Source organism: Ruditapes philippinarum, unplaced genomic scaffold (genome assembly GCF_026571515.1).
Source record: "Ruditapes philippinarum isolate M1 unplaced genomic scaffold, ASM2657151v2 ctg5889_1_1_1_1, whole genome shotgun sequence".
Classification (NCBI taxonomy): domain Eukaryota; kingdom Metazoa; phylum Mollusca; class Bivalvia; order Venerida; family Veneridae; genus Ruditapes; species Ruditapes philippinarum.
The window spans coordinates 43,744-66,330 of NW_026860684.1; the positions used below are offsets into that span (position 1 = coordinate 43,744).

At 31.2% G+C, this 22,587-nt stretch overlaps 2 protein-coding genes across 2 annotated transcripts in view; both read left to right on the plus strand.

Annotated features, from left to right (window-relative positions):
- On the plus strand, window positions 1-18,723 carry LOC132713051 (uncharacterized). Its single transcript, XM_060695500.1, has 8 exons — window positions 1-162; window positions 4,868-4,946; window positions 5,184-5,814; window positions 6,377-6,487; window positions 7,674-7,937; window positions 8,443-8,712; window positions 8,939-9,492; window positions 18,244-18,723. Exons 2-8 carry the CDS (start codon window positions 4,914-4,916, stop codon window positions 18,721-18,723), a joined length of 2,343 nt encoding a protein of 780 aa, XP_060551483.1. The 5' UTR covers window positions 1-162; window positions 4,868-4,913.
- The window catches only part of LOC132713050 (uncharacterized), a 13,038-nt gene continuing 8,373 nt past the window's right edge, over window positions 17,923-22,587 (plus strand). Inside the window, exons 1-6 of the mRNA XM_060695497.1 lie at window positions 17,923-17,985; window positions 18,244-18,874; window positions 20,017-20,280; window positions 20,986-21,255; window positions 21,461-22,014; window positions 22,217-22,390. Of these exons, the coding sequence (XP_060551480.1) occupies window positions 18,733-18,874; window positions 20,017-20,280; window positions 20,986-21,255; window positions 21,461-22,014; window positions 22,217-22,390 (1,404 nt within the window). The 5' untranslated portion in view covers window positions 17,923-17,985; window positions 18,244-18,732. The remainder of the gene's footprint in view (window positions 17,986-18,243; window positions 18,875-20,016; window positions 20,281-20,985; window positions 21,256-21,460; window positions 22,015-22,216; window positions 22,391-22,587) is intronic.

Consider the following 22,587-nt stretch of genomic DNA (forward strand, 5'->3'; position numbering starts at 1 on the left):
TTATGTACTACTTTTCGTATGTTTGACAAGCAAATAGTGAAACAAATTCTATTCTTTACAAAGGCATTTACAGACAAGATAGGACTTACATAAGGCAAGTCTCTACATGCAAATGTACCTGATATGGCTTATGTGGACAGGTTACTCGCTTTTGTCAAATATGTAAGTATTAGAGTGCATCATTCTTTTCTTCCGAAAATGATTTCTTTCAGAAAGGCTGTTACTATTTATATGTCAATCTTAAAAGTGTGTATCTTATATTTAACCGTTAGTTTTTATTCTTGATATTAATAAATGTAAGATGTCTATAATAGATATGTTCATATAGCTACATATAAGACACTTAAAACTTCTTGCTCCCAGATACAAATACAAACAAAATATTGGTTTTCTTGACACATTTTTACTACACATTATTAAAATGGAAAACAAAACACACAAAATGAACCAAAACACAAAACATTTTATTATTGTTCTTGAAATCAACTTATGCAGTATGGAGTTTAATGTCGTAATTAAACATTAAGACATGTCTTATATTAGATGTCGCATGCAGAAATTTAAATTTATAATACGCATATTAATTTTCAGGAAACTATAGGTCAATAAATTTTTAAAACTTACAAGCGAATAATTCTTTGAAAATGTTTAAATTTCCTTAGTATTAAAAAGAAGATAATGTACTTGAAAGTCATTTCAATCTAAATGTCTCTTGTCGTAGTTAACAATGATGAAATACTTGACCTTTTTATTGAAATCAAAGTAGAGGGATATTTAAAATCTTCCGCAGCCTTTTGTTTTATTTTATTTAAAAAAATCTTTCATTCGAGACCGTAAAGAACTTTCTTCATTACAGTTTTAAGTTAAACAATATTTTCATAGTTCATATAGTGCGAAAAGAAGGAAGAAAAAGTATACGTCTCAAATTTCGTGTGTAGAGCATTCTGCAGACATGTATCTGGACCAGCATTGATTTTCATGTTACATTTAGTGTAAAGAGAAGTAGAGTAGAAAGTTTGCCAAATCTAATATTGTTGTTTTAAGCAAGAAAGCTTTTTCTCTATATCTTAAATTGTGGGTAGTCTTTATGAGTTCATGATTGGATCAGGACAGTTACAACTTTTTAAAAATCGTTCAGTTCAAAATACTATTTAATTTAGACCTAATGTACCTTGCGTTTCAAATGAGGGTCATCAACATCTAGTGTTGCAAATGTTAGACATGTAAATGTTAGATAATTGTAACATAAAAATAATTAAGGTGGAAAATGAAATTAGCCGACGATAAAATACATGAACAATAAGGAGACCCTCGATACTGGTCGAATAAGTAGAGCGGACGTTTTATTTCCAGATCTTATTTGTTTAGAAACGAACGTAACTGATGCGTGATATATAGGTATCCGGATGCTGTTAAGAAGAATGTTTATTAACAGTGATATGATGCACTTTTTTAAGATTAACGGATTCTGCTTTTTATTTTCGATTTGAATGAGTATGTTCTTAGGTTTGCTTCTCGCTACTTGTCTCCCTTTTTACAAATGACACTCAACAAAATGTTTTGTAGAATAAGTTGTTAGTCTTTCATAATTGTTTCCTTATAACCATTATGTTCAATTAAAGACAAACAGTAAAATATTTGTGAAAACAGTTGATACCCAAGACGATGTTCTTCAAAACAAAAGACAGTTGTCAGAATGACACAAAAAAACGTCTACTAGGTAAAAGTAAACATATCATCCCTGGGAAATGTCGGAGTTTCAGAATTTTACGTTGGGGGACATCTTAACTGTTTTCTTTAAACCAATGTATTTCATCATTATTTCATTACCCCGAACAAATACTGGAATTAATTTCAACAAACTGAAACAAAACTGAACATGCGTTAAATCTAATTCTTACATTACACTGTTGAACTCGAGAAGTTACTTTTCATTTTCCTTTTTAAACATGCTTATTTCTACCAGTCATAAAATATTAATAATCAATTACATCATGAAACAATATCAAGTGACCAGTTTTGTACTATTTAAAAGAATTATTGCCTATACCACAATATAGGACTTTACTCTCGTGTTTCACTTGCATTGAAGAACAAGAACAATCACTGAATGTGATAAAGTTTACCCCCCGTATACAGAAAATCATTTATCTTAATTCAATGACAATTGCAAAAAGGGGCATAGGTCTTTTTGTATAACTATCGAAATATAAAAACGCTCATAGAGGAAGGAGGCATTTATGAATGAAGCACTGTCAAGTTCATTTCATTAATTATAACTAAATTTCGTCTTGTCCATTAAAGAACAAAGTTGTAGAAATTTTAAAGTAAAAAGATTCCATGAAGACCATTTAAGTGTAATAGCATATTCACTTTAGGTAGAATGATGATCATGTCTTACATGTTTTTAAGTTTAGTTACGTTTTACAGAATTCAAATAAAATTTCATAATTTTCCTTGAGGGTCAATGACAATTATAAGGCAAAGAAATACCTCAGTAATTTGGCAAACAATGATATGAAAATTCAATATCTTGCATTGACTTCAAATGTCAAAGGTCAATATAGGTATAGATAATTTGTAAGTCCACTTGATGATTTTATCTAAATTAGTCTAAATGGAATAAAATCAGACTATTATTAACACAATTATAGCAAATCCCGCAAAATTCAGCCAGATTCAATTATTTGACCTATACTTTTAAGGTCAATTTAACGCCAATGGAGTAACTGAATTGCTCACCATGATAAGTGTGTGTGGTTTATTTGATCAAACATCAATCAATTCCTTTCAAAAAATAAAAAGTATGGCTAATTTATGGAAAGCAAAATACATATAAGTTCAAAATCATGTAAAAGTCAATGTTAGGTTAAGTTTGTCCTACTAAAAAGCTCTCCAAAATGTAGTTTTGCGCATAAATGTATACAGAACAGCTAGATAAAACAAACTTATGGCCATCTATAAAATAAACAATAAATTGACATTACTTGTCGAGATCATGTCAAGGACACGGCCAAACTTGAGTTGCTCAACATGACATTCTTATACTAATGGTTGTTCTGTTTACGTGTCAATCAAATCCATCCATTGATTCCAAAAGTATGGCTATCTTTATAATAAAAAAATAAAGTCATACTATGCTCATCATTGAGAAAAATATATTTTAATCACAGAAATATAAAAAAATTATGACATTCGTATTGAATATGTCTAATTTAAGTAAAAGAATGAATAAAGTAAACTATGTATAGGAAGCTGCGTTCCCAATTACCCAATTACAGGTCATTTAAACTTGGTCTTTTTTTAAAAAAAACAACAAAAAAACTGACAGTTTTTTTAATGACACTATATATTCATATTGTGGCCACCGTTAATGTGTTGAAATTAAAATATATCATTTTTTTGTGTGTGAAGTCAAAACATGTTTATTTTATATTTACAAAGAGGCTGTGTAGCAATTACCAATATTTTTTAATATCAAATTTGAACATAATATATCATTAACAATTCGACCTTAAAGTTGGAGGTCATTAAAAGCTCAAAGGTTAAATTTTTGTTGCACAATATGACTATTTTATGCATAGTGTTGATTTGTTTAAGGATGAATTAAATCATTCTAAGAAGAACTAACTTATGCCAAACATTTTGGCAAAATTGTATTACTTGATATTTAAGGTTAAGGTAAAGTTCAGCTTGACCTACTAAAAGGGATTGTTGAAAGGGTTGCTGTGTCTAGAATGAATATAATATCTATATTCATAACAAGCTTAAAGCTAATCATTATAGTGTTAGTTATTAATTAAGATAATGTGTCAAGAAAGCCAGATTGTATTAATTTAAAAGATTTATCAACGCCCACTGGGTGGGCTTTATTTGAAAGATGAATTTCACATTCCTATGTTATAGTATAGTGAAGTATTTTCTTAAACGATATGAACAATAATTGTTAGCTTTTATTAAGAATTTTAAAGTAATTGAATTGTCCTTCGGCTAGTAGTTCAAACCCACCTACATTTAAGAATAGTCACTACTTTGAGCCAGAAATGTAATTTAAAAGATATTTTATCGTATTTTCCTTGTTATTTGCGGTTCAAGTTGGCATCACTGTCTTCATACAGTAAAACCATGTTCATACATCTAGCATCTTTATTATAGGATACCTTCTCTTAAACTTCCAACATTGTTTTTTAAACACGTTATATTATACTCTGTCAATCTGTTAACTCATAATTCAGATTTTGACAACACAAAAATTTTTGATGGTATTTCATGTTTTAATTTTGTCGATATGCATTTTAATGAAATTCATAAAATAATAAATATGAGTTTTATCAAGCGGCATTCAATTTTTTACATTAAATGACATGACTCAATTATCTCAAAGGACCAAAAAAATATATTTACTCTGAAGTGTCAAATAAGCCATTGTGTGGCACTTGACGCCTTCTTTGCGAAGGGTAAAAGTTGAGAGAAAGAGATCCCCCAGAAGCAAAGTAAACAACAGAATTACTTAAAAGCTGCAGACTCGGTTTCCATAAGAATACATATATTAAGATAAAGTAAATGTGTGAAATCTATCGTTTCCATAATACTTGCTTTAGAGTCTTAATTTTGTCAAACTTTGACATGTACTGAAATCACTTTCCCTTTTATAATATAAGCTTGCACAATGTTTCTACATATTCAATTATACACTACATGGTATAATGCCAATAACGTCATTTCGCAAACAAAGATCGGGTGTTATCAAGATTTGTTGGGCTGCATTGTTGCATGTGATGCATGCATTACGTGTAGACAAATATGTTAAAATGTTACTTTTGTTGTGGTTACTGTTGTCTTAAAATATTTATGATTGTTTCTTCAGGGTGTAGCTCTATATTTGACAATCACATATCATCCTGATCAGAAAAATGGAAATTAAAACAAATGAGATAAACCCATCGGTAATATTTATCAAATTCATATATCATATTTATCATATTCCTTTCTAGATTACGCATTATATATTGTTGCAAAGATAATTGTTATTACTTACGTATCTATACCTTATTGATATGCTTGTTTTGCTTATTTTTCTTGGCATTTTTAAGTCATAAAGCGGATAAAGTAGCATCAAATAGAATTTTGAAATTCATTTATAAGAAAGGAAACCTTTAACATTATTCTTATTATTGTTACAGAAGAGCTGTGATTTGACAAGAGGGCATGAACACTACCTCAGTCATATATTATTATTGGAAAAAGCTTCGCCCATCGCATTGAAGGCCATTATAAAAAGAGAAGAGAAAAAATTTGGAAAAGATATTGGGATTTTGCTAATTGAGAATAAAGATACGTTTAAAGCCCAGTACGAAATAGAGTATCTTCAATTATTTCAAAGAGAAGATGTCAATGACGACATTGATACGTGGGACACTCTTCAATTGTGTGCTGTAACATTTGCTTTGTTTAAATCTGATCTAACTGAACCAGAAGTTAAAGCCATTCAATGTATATATGATCAGAGGAAAGATATTGAACATTACGTAGAATGTGCCTCCCTAACATACAATACCTACAAGGAGAAACAATATTTATTGCACAACCAATTACTTGAGTTAATAACGCTCATAGACGACCAAGCTAATCTTGATTGTAAACGTATGGTGTTTTCATTTCAATCAAAATCAATAAAATTAAGCGAATCACAGATAGGCAAACTAACACAGACAGATGACATTAACACTCATCTTAAAATTGCAATAGAAGAAGATGTCGTAACAGAAAACGTTATCATTGGCGAAGAGAACGATCAACAGTTCCAGACAAATGGTAAGCATTTCTTTTACAGTATGAATTTAAATTTGTTCATATGGCTATCTTTTATCTAAATACATTACTTTATGCACACGTTTGTATGCAAGTTTTAAAAATAGTGTTTATCTTTGGCTATAGCGATATTATTGTTTTTATTGATATCCAGGATCGAATATCAAGTAAAGTGAGCGTTCATGTGTGTTTATTCTAAACTTGTATTCGGCATGAGTGAAACTGATACAAAACATGGTCAATCAAATGATATATAATGTACTTTATCTTTGAAGACATTTTAAACATGTATTAATTCCATGTTTACCTGACTGAACCAGAACAAGGCATGGACAAATTATTCTAGAGAATTTACTTTATGTTTACTTCTTTGTGATATTGTGTTATTATTGTTTCTGCTGTTGTCTATTTTATTTCATTGAATCATTTTGTAAGACGCTGGTCAAATTTTACAATTATATGCCTTGTGCAAAGTATTTCATAAAATATGAGATAGTATTCAATTTGATAATGACACGAACAGTATAACCTCTGAAATAACAAAGGTAGTGTTCATGCCCTCTAGTGACACGGACAGATGACATTAACACTCATCTTAAAATTTCAATAGAAGAAGCTGTCGTAACAGAAAACGTTATCATTGGCGAAGAGAACGATCAACAGCTCCAGACAAATGGTAAGTATTTGTGTTACAGACGTATGAATTTAAATTTGTTCATATGGCTATCTTTTATCTAAATACATTACTTTATGCACACGTTTGTATGCAAGTTTTAAAAATAGTGTTTATCTTTGGCTATAGCGATATAATTGTTTTATTGATATCCAGGATCGAATATCAAGTAAAGTGAGCGTTCATGTGTGTTTATTCTAAATTTGTATTCAGCATGAGTGTACAATTATGTGCTTTATGCAAAGTTTAGCATAAAATATGAGATCGTATTCAATTTGATAATGAAAGGAGCAGTATAACGCCTCGGGTAACAGAATATTTTCGAAGGATGATATTTTTACTATTCGTCACAAAGCCATGTGTTATGTATTCTATTACCACGAACGAATACTGCAATGATCTAAAAAGTTCAATTAAATCTAACTGTAACAAAAATGAACCAAGAGTAACAATTACTCAACTGTCCTTGCCTTACAAGTTGTAATTGAACTATTTTTCTTTTATTCTTTAAGAGAATGACGATATCAAACAGTCATAAACATACAATAAGCTGTCTTTCATTTGTAAACGAAAACACACACACATTTATCCGTTATGATCTATGAAAACTGATCCTATGCTAACCAGAAAATTATTCTCATGGACTTCGACAATGTGCATATACGGAATTACGATGGTATCCTACATCTTCATGTTTCACTCATTAAATTTGTTAAATAATCCTTTTTGCATGCTTTAATCGTATGTTTGTTCCATTTTGACACATATTAAATCACATGCAATAACTTCCGAAGAAAACGAATTTGTATTTCTTACTAATAAATAATTCATCCAAAAGACAATTAAGACGCGTAATACTTTCCAGATGCAAACAATTAATATTTCTGTCTTGCATTAGTCTATTTGGTAGTGGCCCTTCGTGGTGAACATCGAAAAATTAGAGATTTAACCGAGAAAACGAATGGCGGCCATTTTTGTTTTAGAAAATAAACCACGTGACCAAATTTTATACTGTTTAAAAGAACTTTTACTTATGTAACAGTACAAATTTCTTAGTGATGTGCTACACTACAATTAACACCAAGTAGCCTATGGTAAATTAACATTACCAAAAAGTGACAGGTAATAACATATAAAAACTTGATATAGCTGAATTATAATCATATAAACAAAATGCAATATACTTCAGGCCAAATGTTCACTGAAGAACTTCAGAACAAATCTGTCTACGTCAATGATTCAGCTGTTTTGACATGTAAACTGAACATTCCAACAGATGAAAATGTTGAGTGGAGGAAAGATAACAAGCCGGTTGAAACTTCAAACAATTTAATGGTCATGAGCAAGAATGGCAATCACTGGTTAGCGATTTCCCGTGCATCATTGGAAGATCTGGGTCAATATACGTGTATATTTGGCCATATTTCAACATCCGCTGATCTTACTGTTATAGGTATACTTGTATTCTTGTTGAATGCTAAGAAGCAGATAAAGAGATAGTCATACCTTACCATGGCATTTACAATTGATAACTTTTAAAGCTTTCTATCTAGTTAGTAAAACGAGTATATGAAAATTATTATTTTAGATAAGGCTTGAACTTACGTTTGATTGACAACTAACGACATTATGATAAGTCTATTCCATAACCAAATAATAATTGCTACTTTGGTTACAAGGATTAGGAAGCGTAAATATTTGTACATTCACGAAAAAGATCCTGCTAGGAAAACTTTGTTATGGCAACATTATTTTTGAGTTTCTTTTAGTACATCATTGCAAACGAAAAAACATTTGCTTCATGAATTAATCATTTTAATGTATAATTTATTTTCAAAACAAATAATGTGTGTATTTTTTTCATATATTGCAATATTAGATTTAATATCGAATGATCAAAGGAATTGCAAATTTATTATGCTTCGTTCAATTATCATGATCCCATCATATTGAAACAGATGAGGCATTACGTGTGGTCGTTGATTTGCCTGTCAAGATTGAAGTTATTGAGCATGGAAACATTGATATAGAATGTAAGGTGAACCTGCTATCGAGTAAACCTATTTGGCGACACAAAGGGGAAAGTCTACAATCATCTTGTAGAAAGGTTATACTAGCCAAGGGTAATACACATAAATTGATGATCACGAATGTAACATTACACGACGAGGGTGAATATATAGTTGACTTTGGGAATGTCTCATCTAAAACAACAGTTCAAATACAAGGTAAAATCAACACATTTGGAAGTTATTTTAGTTCGGGTAATATTGATACTATTTGTTGTTAGTTTTAATTCGACCTTTTTGTAAGTTTTTTGTCACAACATGATTGTATTCATTTGGTTTTGGTCCAGACTTTGACTTTAAATTTAAAAGCAAACAATGCCATTAATTCCATACCGAATTTGGAAGATGCCAGATCATTGGTGCAATTTTCTTCAATTTATTTTAGGGGAAACAGACCTTATCCACAGAAAACAGATAAAACACGAATTGTACAGAAATTGGATGAGAGGCGCTCTAGCGTTAAAATATTTGAAAATCGGTTTAGAGGGGTTTTCCGACAAGGTTGCTACTAAACAACATAATGATCTAATGAAAACTATTGGAAATACATGCAACACTTGTACAGAGAGAAGTCTTCTCCCACATAAACAAGATCAATGCCCACGGCAAGGAAAACATCAATGTTTATGTACTAAGAGTCAGAAAAACAAGTCAAGACAAATGTGTCCAAATGGGGGATTTTGTGGCAACGTTTATAATCGAATAGTTTGTAAACATCGCTTTCAAAATCCATCATTCACGAACACGGATGTCTTGAAATGGAGCAGCGATCCATGGAGTGTTGCTACATGCTTTATAAATACTACTGGCTACAAAGGCAAACAATCAGCTAAAGATATCGACTGCTCTGGTTTACTTAGTATGTGTATAAACACAGTTGATATAGAAAAGATGCTTGGAGAATGTATCATCGATGGGAAAATAGATGCGTTTGCACAGGTAAACATCTTCATAAGTAATCACATATCGATGTATGTATCTCAATTGAAAATTGTATATATATGATATTTAGACTTTTTTGTGCAAGTCAATAACAGCCTTTTTCCAATTGACCTTAAAGTTTATTAATTCATAAGTAAATTGTTTTTTGGCGACAAATAAGAATGAGACTTTAAAAATAAATACTGAAGTGTTACTTTTATAGGCAAGGGAGGCGCGGAATGATATTTCTTCACAGTCCAAACTATGAACTATCTGAAAATCAACTAAACAAGTTTATCAAAATGTTCAAAGAAGTACTAGAAATCAAGGACAAACAAGCAATCACCTCTGAAAGGGGATCAGGCCGTTGCCAAAGGGCCTTACATTTAACTAGATATGTAACTATCACTATAAGAGTAATTATAAAGACAAAAATTGCCGATGGATACATTTATTGGTTCTTTGAGAATAAAATCGTATGATCTTTGCTAAAATATCAATTAAGAATATTTGATCAAATTTGTCATATTTTTTTACATAATAACCTTAGCAATTTCTAACGTCTTAAGTATTGTTATTTAATTATATTATTTTCCTATAGATGTAAGGATTTGTAATAATTACGTTCAGGTTCTTGCATTATCGCAAGGTTTGAAAACACTTTATCGTCTATGATATGTAAGTGCATTATTTCCAGAATAATAGTAAGAACACGCTTGACTAAATAGTAAGTACAATAACTTATTTGTTCTAACCACGATAATGAATGATCAACTCTGTACCCTCTTGCAAACGTGAGCTCATTACTTTAAGGCTTTTCCCACATATACTCAGTCAATTATGATAGAACATGATTGCAACAATGCAGGAATGAAAAAATGATCAACAAAAAGCTTATTCACTATTAAACAATATTGCAGTTTTTGTTTGTTAAAAGATTTAACCTGGTAAATCTTAAGTTTCATTAGACCTACCCATATTTACGTCTTTGCTTTCAAAGTGAACAAAAGTCCTTCCATTCTTACAGAAAGGGACAATTATCATTCTGGCCATTTTTTGTTGTGGACATGAAAAAAAGACAATTTTTTCAAATGAGTTTACGGAACTTGAGTCCTATCATAAATTTCTTACAGGTGCAACAAAATCAGATGAATTAACCTGAGGCATAGAATGATAGAACTGAGAGAGCAGGAATGTCTAGAATTAGAACGAGAAAACCAAACAGCAAAACAACAGGCAAGTTTTTAAACGCTAATCATTTGAGTATGTTATAACATGTTTTCAAGACCGAGTCAAGGCAATGATAAAGTAAGAAATATGATTTCCAAGTCTCATAACAAAGGATAATAAGTAAGTAAGTAAGTTTAGTAAGTAGGTAGGTAGGTACGTACGTAAGAAGGTAAGTAAAGGCTTTGTTTATCGAGGCTTTACATTTGGTTTCCCATCTTCAATGCGGGCCTTTTAGTTTAAAGGTATTTGAAAGAAAATACTGCGATTCGAAAATTGCTTATCTATTTATTGTGTACGAATCATTACTAAAAAAGAGTTGTTAAAACAGATGCCCTTTTTGGCTTGCAGCATTGGAAAACTTGTTCCTGTTAGGTGGTTTCCTGCTCACATCTGTTGGTGCATGATTGAACGGGAAACCAGCTGCAATCGTGCCAATCGCAACTTTTTCGGCCTTTCCGTTACTCTTCGGATTAATGATAATAGCCGATGTAGTTCCGATTGCAACCGTGACAATTCGGGCGATTCCGTCATACTGCGGAATCAGACGAAGTAATATTACGGAAATCTAAGCTATTTTAGTTACTTCGGTAATCCCAGTTTGTTTATATAAATAGGATTTCTATTTTTACTCGATTTATCGGTTTAAACCGTAATAAATTATAAACGAAATTGTTCCGTTTCAATTGTTTTTCAAAACGCAAAAGTTAGTGTCTTTTATAATTGTTTTTTTTTTTTTTTTTGTCTATTAGTTTTTATACAATAGAGAATGGTCCGTCTTCAAAGGGTGGTCCTGCTTACCAAATCACGCATGATCGAGTTATATTTAGATCTACTGAACGCAATTCAACTTCTTGTGAGGTAATCTAAAAATAGCCAATGCATATCATTAACCTTGCCACGTGCTGACTACAGATATTTGTGATTGATACATGCTTATTAATTGGTACCACGTAAGTTATTTTAGTGCATTTACTTGTCTATAAAGCAAAGGAATTATTTCGCTGCGAAAAAGGGAAATGAAATGTGCACACTTGTTTCCCTTCAGTATCACGTTAGTATTTTTTACGATTGATCATTTTCTTTATTAGTTTTATACAATAGAGAATTAGATTTCAAATCGTTTTGATAAAATTATTCGGTTTTTCCAAAAAAAACAAAAAAAAAAAAACAACAACTAAATAAACCCTTTATGTTATACAAATACCGTAATTCAAAAAAAAATGTGATAATAAATTGAAACCAAAAAGAAACAATTTTAAAGGGTTGGGATGAAGGCACGACTGTGCAAGCCTTTCCTTTTAAAAGGAAACTTTATTTACTCTCATTGTAATTGTATCTCTGTTAGCCACCATGCACGCTTGAATATAAAGCCTCGTTTAGATTTCTTTAACATTACATTCGTAAGTAGTGAAAAAGTAGGTTATCAAATGTAGTATTAAAAACGGTGGAATCCGAACATTTCTAGTGATTCCGTTAGTGTTATATGGGTCTAAGAAAATAAGGCATTTGATTAAAATTACCAAAATAAATATAATTAAAATTAAGTTATTTCTTCGTCGTGTTTATACATACGCGCATGGTTCGAAAAAATACTTTTCATGAAATATTTTTAAACGTTTTTTTTTTCAGCATGAACTGAAACTTCAAATTATAGAGCAACAGATAAAAGGTTTGTCCTTGCATTTTAATTTGAAAAAATAAGAGCTGATCCTTATACGAAAAAAAAATTCTACTAGGTCATTCGACCATGAGTTGAAAATCAAACTAACTTATTATCGAGATACATGTAACAGTGTAGTTCACAAATCCGTATCCGTTTGAAAAGAATACATTTATTACCTTATATTGCACAAATTCATAAAATTGATTCCATTTAATGATAGAACGGTGATTGACCAAAACCGTAACATTATGCAAATTGGCATAAGGATTTAAACATATTAATACTGATTACTCGTACAAAGCTACAAAGAGAAAGAAGAAAAAAAAATGAAGCTACAAAGAGAATTTGAAATGAAAATGATATTTGAATAGACATATTCAGGAAAGAAGTGTTGAGGATTTTTGACACTATTACAAGTTATATATAGAGGTCATGCAAAAACATTTTCTTATAAAACGTTTTATTTCTATACTATAAACATCAATCAAAAGAACGTCAGATTCTAAAAATAATATTGCTGTAAAAGAATAATCAATAAATAATTATACTTAATTTCATCTACGAAAACATTCCGAGTTTTGCAGACTTTGTCTAAGTGCTTGTAACTATAAGCAGAAACAGTGTTTGTTGTTTTAAAGTTAAAACACACACGTGTTGGTCTGTCGAAATAATCTTGCAAATGTTTGGTCTAAAAGATGTATCTTCCATTCATATACATGCCGAATTAATTAAAAAATAGGATATGCATCAACTCTGTTTAGCATTATTGAATATATTTACATACATTTCCAATATTGATCGATTGTGTTTTATTTACAGATAAAGAAAATGAGCTTCGCTTATGCTAAATCTTAGATCTGCGGGAAAACAAAATAATCTTAAAGGTACTTCATGAAAAATAAAATACTTAAAACCTTTAAATGCACGGCTCTTATTTGGTAAAAGATCAAAGATTTGTTAACATTGAAAGAAGACAAACCAAAAACATATAAGAACATAATGTTATTTTATACATTCATTTGTTTTAGGACTAACACGATAATGTAACTAAAACGAGTTGAACTAGATATATTTGAAATATACAATAATTCATGCAATCAAAGAACCATTCTCTAAAATTTCCTTGTTGTTCTTGCATAAAACTGGGCACGTAGTGTATATAACGAAGACGGAAACATACTTTTACAGATATAAACGCCAAGCAAGCACTTGTTTAAAAATGCATGACTCGGGCGCCATGTATAACAATATAAACGGAGGGCATGACGAAACCTTGTTACAGTAATGGAAAGAAAAATAACGAAACGCAAATGTTACTATTTAAGAATAGCGCTAATATTACAATTTGTACCTGAATTATATCTGCATATTTAATCCACGTTAGACCGTGCATTAATTTTCTATTATTATTTTTTTTCAGAGTATTCAATAAATTGGATTTAAACGAAAAACCCCACGGTAACAAATAAGCGTTCGTATACGAATTTAAATGAAGTCTATAAATCAGCTCGTTAATGCGCTACGTCATGTTTTATAGTTGCTCATCCGGAACACGGCAAATATGATATTTCTGGCAAACAACACTTAGCCGTTTTAAGCTCACGGTGCAACTAAGCCTGGGATTCCAGCGAAAGTAACATGCCGTAAAAGATAAAGTTTTACATTATTATATCTGTACAAGCGGAAAATACGGTAATTAGACTGCTACTTATGTCATGTTTTGATATAAAGATGTCCGGAGAAAACCGAAGGCGGAAGTCTCAAGCAAACAGAAATTGTACTTCCCATTAACTAACACAAGAGTTACCCATTTGTATCTAAAAACTCATTTGCGTATCGACACAAAATAAAACCTGGAGCGATAATAAAACCCAATAAATGAAATGTCGCTATTAGTTATAAATATTAAATGTAGCTTAAGTGTCACAACAACATAACCAGAACAGCCTGTTGCCTTTTGTCGCAAACACCTAGTTAATCATCTCGATATTAGTGATTTATTTATAAATAGCTAACGGGTTCATTTTGCCAGGCCCATTTATGGCAAATTCAACCCATATTGTTTTACGCGCTTTAGAAAAATGTTAAGTATTTTAAATTCTTTATTAACGTATTGATAAAATGCATGAACATTTTGCATTTACCATTGAAAATTTTGCAATTGCCTTGCTATTTAAAGTGCTAAAAACGTTTAATTCACGAGCCATTGTTATGATTATAATTGAAAACTGAATTTTGTGACTTGCAAAGCCAAACTTATCAGTGAAATGATTTTTTTCAAAAAGCATTTTCTTTTTAAATTTTCTGAACTGAATTAATCATCACTATCGTCATCATTAACATTATACTCATCTAGGCATCATCATTGTCATCACCATCGTAGCCGGCTTAATCATTATCGTCGCCGTTCATATCTTCATCATAATCATAATAGTATTACGAGTTTAATCCTCATATTATCTTAAAGAACATTTTGCTCTTAGATGAGGCGTTCAATAACAGTCATATTTACTGACAAATTTCCTGACCAGTTGTACAATGAACAATACTGAAATTTGAAGCTTTATTTTATGTTGCATTACAGTTGATATTGCTGTTATACATATATACATAATAATTCGTGTGTCATACATGGTCATTTCAAAGCGCATGGTATTTGGATTCTTCAAAGCTTTAAAATCTATGAAATGGTATGTCAAGGATGATTTTCGTTCATGTAGGCCTTCAACATCGTTTACCATAGCAAGCACTGCTGCTGTCAAGGTTATAACAAAGCATGATTCAAGTTTGTCAGAAAGGATATATTTGTTTTACTGAAATATCAAACAAGAAGTATTCATTTTATTCTGACCGAGCGTTTAGGTCAAAGAACGTTTGCTCCAGATGAGTACCGCATTTGCTCACAAAGGAGCACCCGTCTAAAATATGCCAACGATATTCTAAATGCATACAAAAACCGCAATTTTCGCATTATGCCTTTATTGCTGATAGGTGATGAAATGTCGATAATAGTGTTTTCGAAAAGATAAAAAGGTCTTGTATTGCCAAAAGGACCATCAGAATAGAGACGAATTTCTTATATTCCAAAGGAGAATTTGTTTAATTGCCTTATTAATCTCGTCATACAGTCACATAATCCTTATGCTCCTGATGTATGTCCTTGCGACTTTTTTTCAGTTTTTCAAGACTTAAAATATGCCTTCGGGTAAAAGATATACGTCCAGAAGTTCTTTTAAAAACGCAATTTGTCAGTGTCTGCATCAATCCATAAAAGAATATTATTATTCAGCTTTTCGAAACTAGCAAGAATGTAGATTGGTAGTGGATGCAAATGTTTGAAATAGACACCATTCTCATGAAACGTTACAGTTACAAAAGTTTGACCAGTAACAGAACCTCTTAAATGACCTTCGTTATTGCATTTATTGTTTCCACCGCAGACTCAAAAAAAATGTTGGATAAGTAGTCAATCATTTGCAGAGAAAATCAGAACTTCTTATGTTCATGAAAACTAGATAGGTGGAAATAAAACCAAGATATAACAAAATAAAAGTTTTTATAGTTTCCAATGGCTAGTTAGTAAATATATGCCATGATACTTTTATTGCTCCAGCAAACATTTACGAAAGTAAAACAAACAAGAAAATGCATTGAAAACACATTCTTTTTATCACAAATATATATCAATATATAAAATATCACTCTATGTTACAAAAGATGGGATATTTACAGCAAATTCTTTATTGTTACTTAAAGTTTTAGCAATGCATATAAATGAGTAGAACGAATGACATGTGTTATGTCAATATCTTATTTCTTGTTTCACTTTTTTAAATGGTCTGATGCCTCCTCCACGAGCTATGTTGTCATTTTCAAAGCAAATATTCGGTTTTAATTTTCATACCTTTTTTAATCTGTCAAAGAAATTAATAAAACCATGTATGTTATTTTGAGAAATTTTTCAAATCACTTTGCTGTTCAAAAAGGGGGATTATGAATATTTAGAATTAAGCGTTGATCTGCTTTTGACGAAAATTAACTGTAAAATTCTCAGTACATTTTCAGATGCTCAGTACACATCACAAGATATTCAATATCTAAAATTCTATATATAACAAGTAAAACCCACTTACTTAGCTAGGTATGTAGGAGTAAAGGTCTATATAAAACAAGTTTCTGCTATTCAGTTTTAGGCCTGCTTTATGTTTCCCATAACACTTCAAAACATTGTGATTGATATAAATAGTACTACGCCTTATTTAAATGTATACAAAATAAAAATCTTTATCCTTTAATTTGAAAGGAATACTGTTTAGTTAGTGAAATTGTTTTTGAACATTTTCTATAGTTATAAACATGGTTGGGTTAAGGCCTGTGACTTATGTAATTAACACATACTCTAAAAATTAAACAAAGTTCATAACAAGAAATATTATTAGTTACAACTTCGTAGGTTCATAATCGTTTTTACTTTCATTTCATTTAAACTATATTTTTCACGGAAAGATTTCATACAAGATACATGTTTACTTTTGGTAAATTAGAATTGACATGGACTATACAGACGATGATTTAACTACTGCAGTCTTTTTGAAATGTAAAAAAACAAACAAACAAAAAATACTGCCTTGTAACGAAAATATCACGGGAAACGTTACTGTAATTGAAAATATATGTAGCGCAATATTCCGTATAACAATTATATAAATATCAAAAGTTTCAATCAAAGATACAATATTTTGTGACCTTATTTGTGGGGGCGTCCGTGGCTGAGTGGTTAAGGTCGTTGACTTCAAATCACTTGTCCCTCACCGCTGTGGGTTCGAATCCCGACAGGGACTTTGGATTTTTCATGTGAGGAAGCTATCCAGCTAGCTTACGGAACGTCGGTGGTTCTACTCAGGTGCCCGTTCGTGCCTGGAAGAATTCACGGAAGGGCACCTGAGGTCTTCCTCCACCAGTAAAAGCTGGAACGTCGCGATATGACCTATACTGTGTCGATGTGAAGTAAAACCCAAACAAACAAAACCTTATTTGAGCTGATTTAACAGTTAAGTAGTGGAGTTACATTTCACTGACTTTTATAGGTTATTTGTTTCAACTGTTTCCAACAATAGCTTCTTCAACAGGAGAATTTGACAGATTAGCATGTTCACTTTTTATTTTAAACTGTAGAATATATGTATGAACTGTTAACAGTCTTGATATCCAAGACAATGTTGTTTAAAACCAAAATCGGTTGTAAAATTGACACCAAAGTTTGTTACAATAAAACTATCATCCCGGGGAAATACTGATGGTCTCATAAATTTACGAGGATTGATATCTTAACTGTTTCTCACAAACCTACGTGTTTCATTATCATTTCATTAACCCGAGTAAATACCGAATTTTCAACTAACTGTTACGAATCCTAACATACATTAAATTAATTCTTACATTGCACTATTTTGAACTCAAGAAGTTACACGTATATTTAAATGGATACATATATTTTTTTTGTTGTTGTTATTATTATTGTTGAAATAAAATATTAATGATTGTTCTATCTTCAGAGACAATTACATATCATCCTGATCAGACAAATAGGAATTTAAACAAACGAGATGGAAACATCGGTAATATTTGTCATAATTTTTTGTATTTACATTCCTTTATAGATTACGCATAATATATGATTGCAAAATATTTGTTATTACTTATTTTTACCTTATTGATATGCTTGTTTTGCTGATTTTTGAATTATCCAAACTGAATGTCATGGTATTTTCAAGTAAAAAAGCGGAAAAGGTTGCACAAAATGAAATATCAAATCGCAATTTGAAATGCATTCATAAGAAAGCAAACATCTACAACTATTGTAATCATTGTTACAGGAGAGCTGTGATATCACTAGAGGGCATGAACACTACCTTTGTCTTATATTATTACTGGAACAAGCTTCACCCATCACATTGAAGGCCATAATTAAAAGGGAAGAGAAGAAATGTGGAAAAAGTATTGGTACTTTGCTAAATGAGAATAGAGATGCGTTTAAAACCCAGTACGAAACAGAGTTTCTTCAATTAATTCAAGAGGATGATGTCAATGACGACATTGATACGTGGGACACACTTCAATTATGTGCTGTGACATTAGGTTTGTTTAAATCTGATCTAACTGAACCAGAAGTTAAAGCCGTTCAATGTATATATGATCAGAGGAAAGATATTGAACAGTACACCGAATGTGCCTCCCTAACATTTAATACTTACAACGAGAAACAGCATTTATTGCATGATCAATTACTCGAATTGATAACGCTCAAAGACGACCAAGCCAATCTCAATTGTAAACGTATGATGTTTTCATTTTAATCAAAATCAATGAAACTAAGCGAAACACAGATAGACAAACTAACACAGACAAATGATATCAAAACTCATCTTAAAATTGCAATTGATGTAGATAGCGTAACAGAGAATGATATCATTGGCGAAGAGAACCACCAAAAGCTCCAGACCAATGGTAAGTATTTGTGTTACAGTATGAATTTAAGAGTTTCCCGTGATATTGTTATCTTGTATCCAAGTACATTACTTCATGAACATGTTTATATACAAGTTTTCAAATAGGGTTAATCTTCAGCTATAACGATATAATTGATTTAGATAGCCAGGATCGAATATAAAATTAAGTGAGCATTCATGTGTGTATTTTAAATTTGTATTCAACATGAGTCAAACTGATACAATACATGGTCAATCAAATGATATACAATACAATTATATGCTATATGCAAAATATATAATAAAATATGAGATCGTCTTCAGTTTGATAATGACACGAACAGTATAACGCCTCGGGTAACAGTATTTTAACGAGGGATTATTTTTTTACTGTTTCTCACAAAGCCATTTGTTATTTATTGTATTACCCCGAACGAATACTGCAATGATCTGAAAACTTCAACTAAATCTACCAGTAACAAAATTGAACCAAGATTAACAGTAACTCAACTGCCCTTGCCTTACAAGTTTTAAGAGGAGTTAAACCGTTATTTTTCTTTTATACTTTAAGGGAATGATGTTTGAGTATATCTACCAGTCATAGACATGCAATAAGCTGTGTTTCATTTCCATTTCGATAGTATCTTACATCTGTCTACCACAACTGTCATGTTTCCCTGATTAAATTCGTTTTTCTTGCAGCTTTGATATTCTGCTTGTTCCATTTTGACACATAGTTATTCCAATGCAATAACTTCCAAAGAAACTAAATTTTTATTTCTTACTATTCAATAATTCAACAAAAGACAAGACGCGAAAGACTTTCAAGATGCAAACAACTAAACTTATTGTCTTTCATTAGGTTATCTGGTAATGGCCCTTCGTGGTGAAAATCGAAAAATAAGAGGTTGAATAGAGAAAAAAGAATGGCTGCCATTTTTGTTTAAGATAAAAATAAACCAAGTGACCCGATTTTATACTCTTACAAAGTATTGTTAACAGTACAAATTTCTTATCTACGTAGTTCACTTGCATTGACTGTATAAATAACTCCCAGTGACTTATGGGAAATTAACATTACCAAAACGTGAGGGGTAATAATAAACAATAACTTGATATAGCTGTATTATAATCTTAATGACAAAATACAATATACTTCAGGCCAAGTGTTCACTGAAGAACTTCAGAACAAAATTGTCTACATCAATGATTCAGCTATTTTGACATGTAAACTCAACCTTCCAACAGATGAAAATGTTGAGTGGAGGAAAAATTACAAGCCGCTTGAAAATTCAAACAATTGTATGGTCATGAGCAAGAATGGCAATCATTGGTTAGCGATTTCCCGTGCATCATTGGAAGATACGGGTCAATATACGTGTATTTGTGGCCATATTTCAACTACAGCTGATCTTACTGTTATAGGTACTCTTAAATTGAATTATAACAACAATGCCTGAGTTCTGTTTCAATGCTTAGAAACAGATAAAGAAACAAGTTAAATGTTGATGCTGCACATCAAAGACGTCGCAAAATAATCCATTGGGGTTAAAACAATTACTGAAATCCAACTAGTCTACAATGTCAAGAAATACTCCCCGACTGGCCGATGCATAATTAAATATTTGTACAACAGATAAAAGATTTTCAATTTAAGCCCTTTTTATCATTTTTAAAATGCAAGTTTACACTTATCTGTCTTTGTTGTAAAACATGTTCTATATATCGTCCATACAATGACTCCTACATATAAGGAGGCATAACTCGATTGAAAGTGCATTACGGTTAATAAACTCATTACGCTGATTATACTGTAATTATCATAACGAAAGAATAGTTGTTATTTTGATTAAAAAGACTAGGAAGCGTAAATATTTGTATCTTCGTGAAAAATAACCTGCTAGGAAAACTTTGTTGTGACAACATTTGTTTTTGGTTTCTTTGAGTACATCATTGCGAACGAAAAAGGTTTGCGTCATACAAAACATCATGTCAATGTTTGATTTATTTTCAATACAAATATGTGTGTATCTTTTATAAATTGCAAAATATGATTCAATGTCGAATGATCGAAGCAATTACAAATAAAGTGTGATTCGTTTAATTATCATGATCTAATTCATTTGATAGATGAAGCATTAAGTGTGGTCGTTGATTTGCCAGCCAATATTGAGGTAACTGAGAATGGAAACATTGATATAGAGTGTAAGGTGAACCTACTTACGAGTAAACCTGTTTGGCGATACAAAGGGGAAATTCTACAATCATCTGGTAGAAAGGTTATACAAGCAAATGGTACTACCCACAAATTGATGATCATGAATGTAACACTACACGACGAGGGTGAATATACAGTTGACTTTGGGAATGTCTCATCTAAAACAACAGTTCAAATACAAGGTCAATATATATGAATGTTTTCTTCGTTTTACTTTACACTATTCATATAATTGGTTTTAAACTCTATCAGGTCCTTTACATAAAAATTTATTCAATTGGTTTGTGTCAAACCTGGTAAATCTAAAAACAAACAATGCATTTAATTTCATACCGATTTGCCAGATACCAGAAAATCATTGGTGCAATGTTTTTCAATTTATTTTAGTGGAAACAGATCTTATCCACAGAAAACAGATAACACAAGAATTGTACAGAAATTGGATTAGAGGGGCTCTAGCGTTAAAATATTTAAAAATAGGTTTAGAGGGTTTTTCCGACAAGGCTGTTCACAAACAACATAATGATCTAATGGAAAATCTTGGAAACTCCTGTAACACTTGTACAGAGGCAAGTCTTCTCCCACATAAACCAGATCAATGCCCACAACAAAGAAAACATCAATGTTTATGTACCAAAGATCAGAAACAGAAGTCAAGACGAATGTGTCCAAACGGTGGATTTTGTGGCAACGTTTATAATCAAATAGTTTATAAACATCGCTTTCAAGATCCATTATTCACAAATACAGATATCCAAAAATGGAGCAGTGATGCATGGAGTGTTGGTACATGCTTTGTTAATACTCCTGGCTACAAAGGCAAGCAATCAGCTAAAGAGCTCGACTGCTCCGGTTTACTTAGTATGTGTATAAACAACACTGATATAGAAAAAATGCTTGGAGGAGTTACCATCGATGGGACAATAGATGCGTTTGCAAAGGTACACATCTTCACCACAGTAATCACTTATTGTTGTATGTAATTTCAATTGAACATTGCAAATACATATTTATACTTCGCCTTTATTATGCAAGTATATAACAGTCTTTTCGAATTGGTTTTAAAATTGATTAATTTATAAGTGAAGTATTTTAGCAACAAATTAAAAATGAGACTTTTGATACCGAAGTGTTACTTTTCAGGCAAGGGGAGCAAGGAATGATATTCTTCACAATCCAAACTATGAACTATCTGAAAATCAACTAAACATGTTTATCAGAATGTTCAAAGAAGTACTAGAAATCAAGGACAAACATGGTAATACACCTTTGAAAGGGGAGCCAGGCGTAGAAGAAGCACTGCGTTTACTAGATATGGTAATATCGTATTTCTCTCCAAATTAAGAATATATTAATCAGATTTGTAATATTTGTTGCACATTATACTTTAGCAAATTCTTAATGTTTACTACTTGTTATTTTGTAACAGATGTACGATATGAATAAAATAGTACGTTCTGGTCCTTTTGCATATGTGTTAAAACATTTTATTGCCTATGTCTGTAAGTACATTA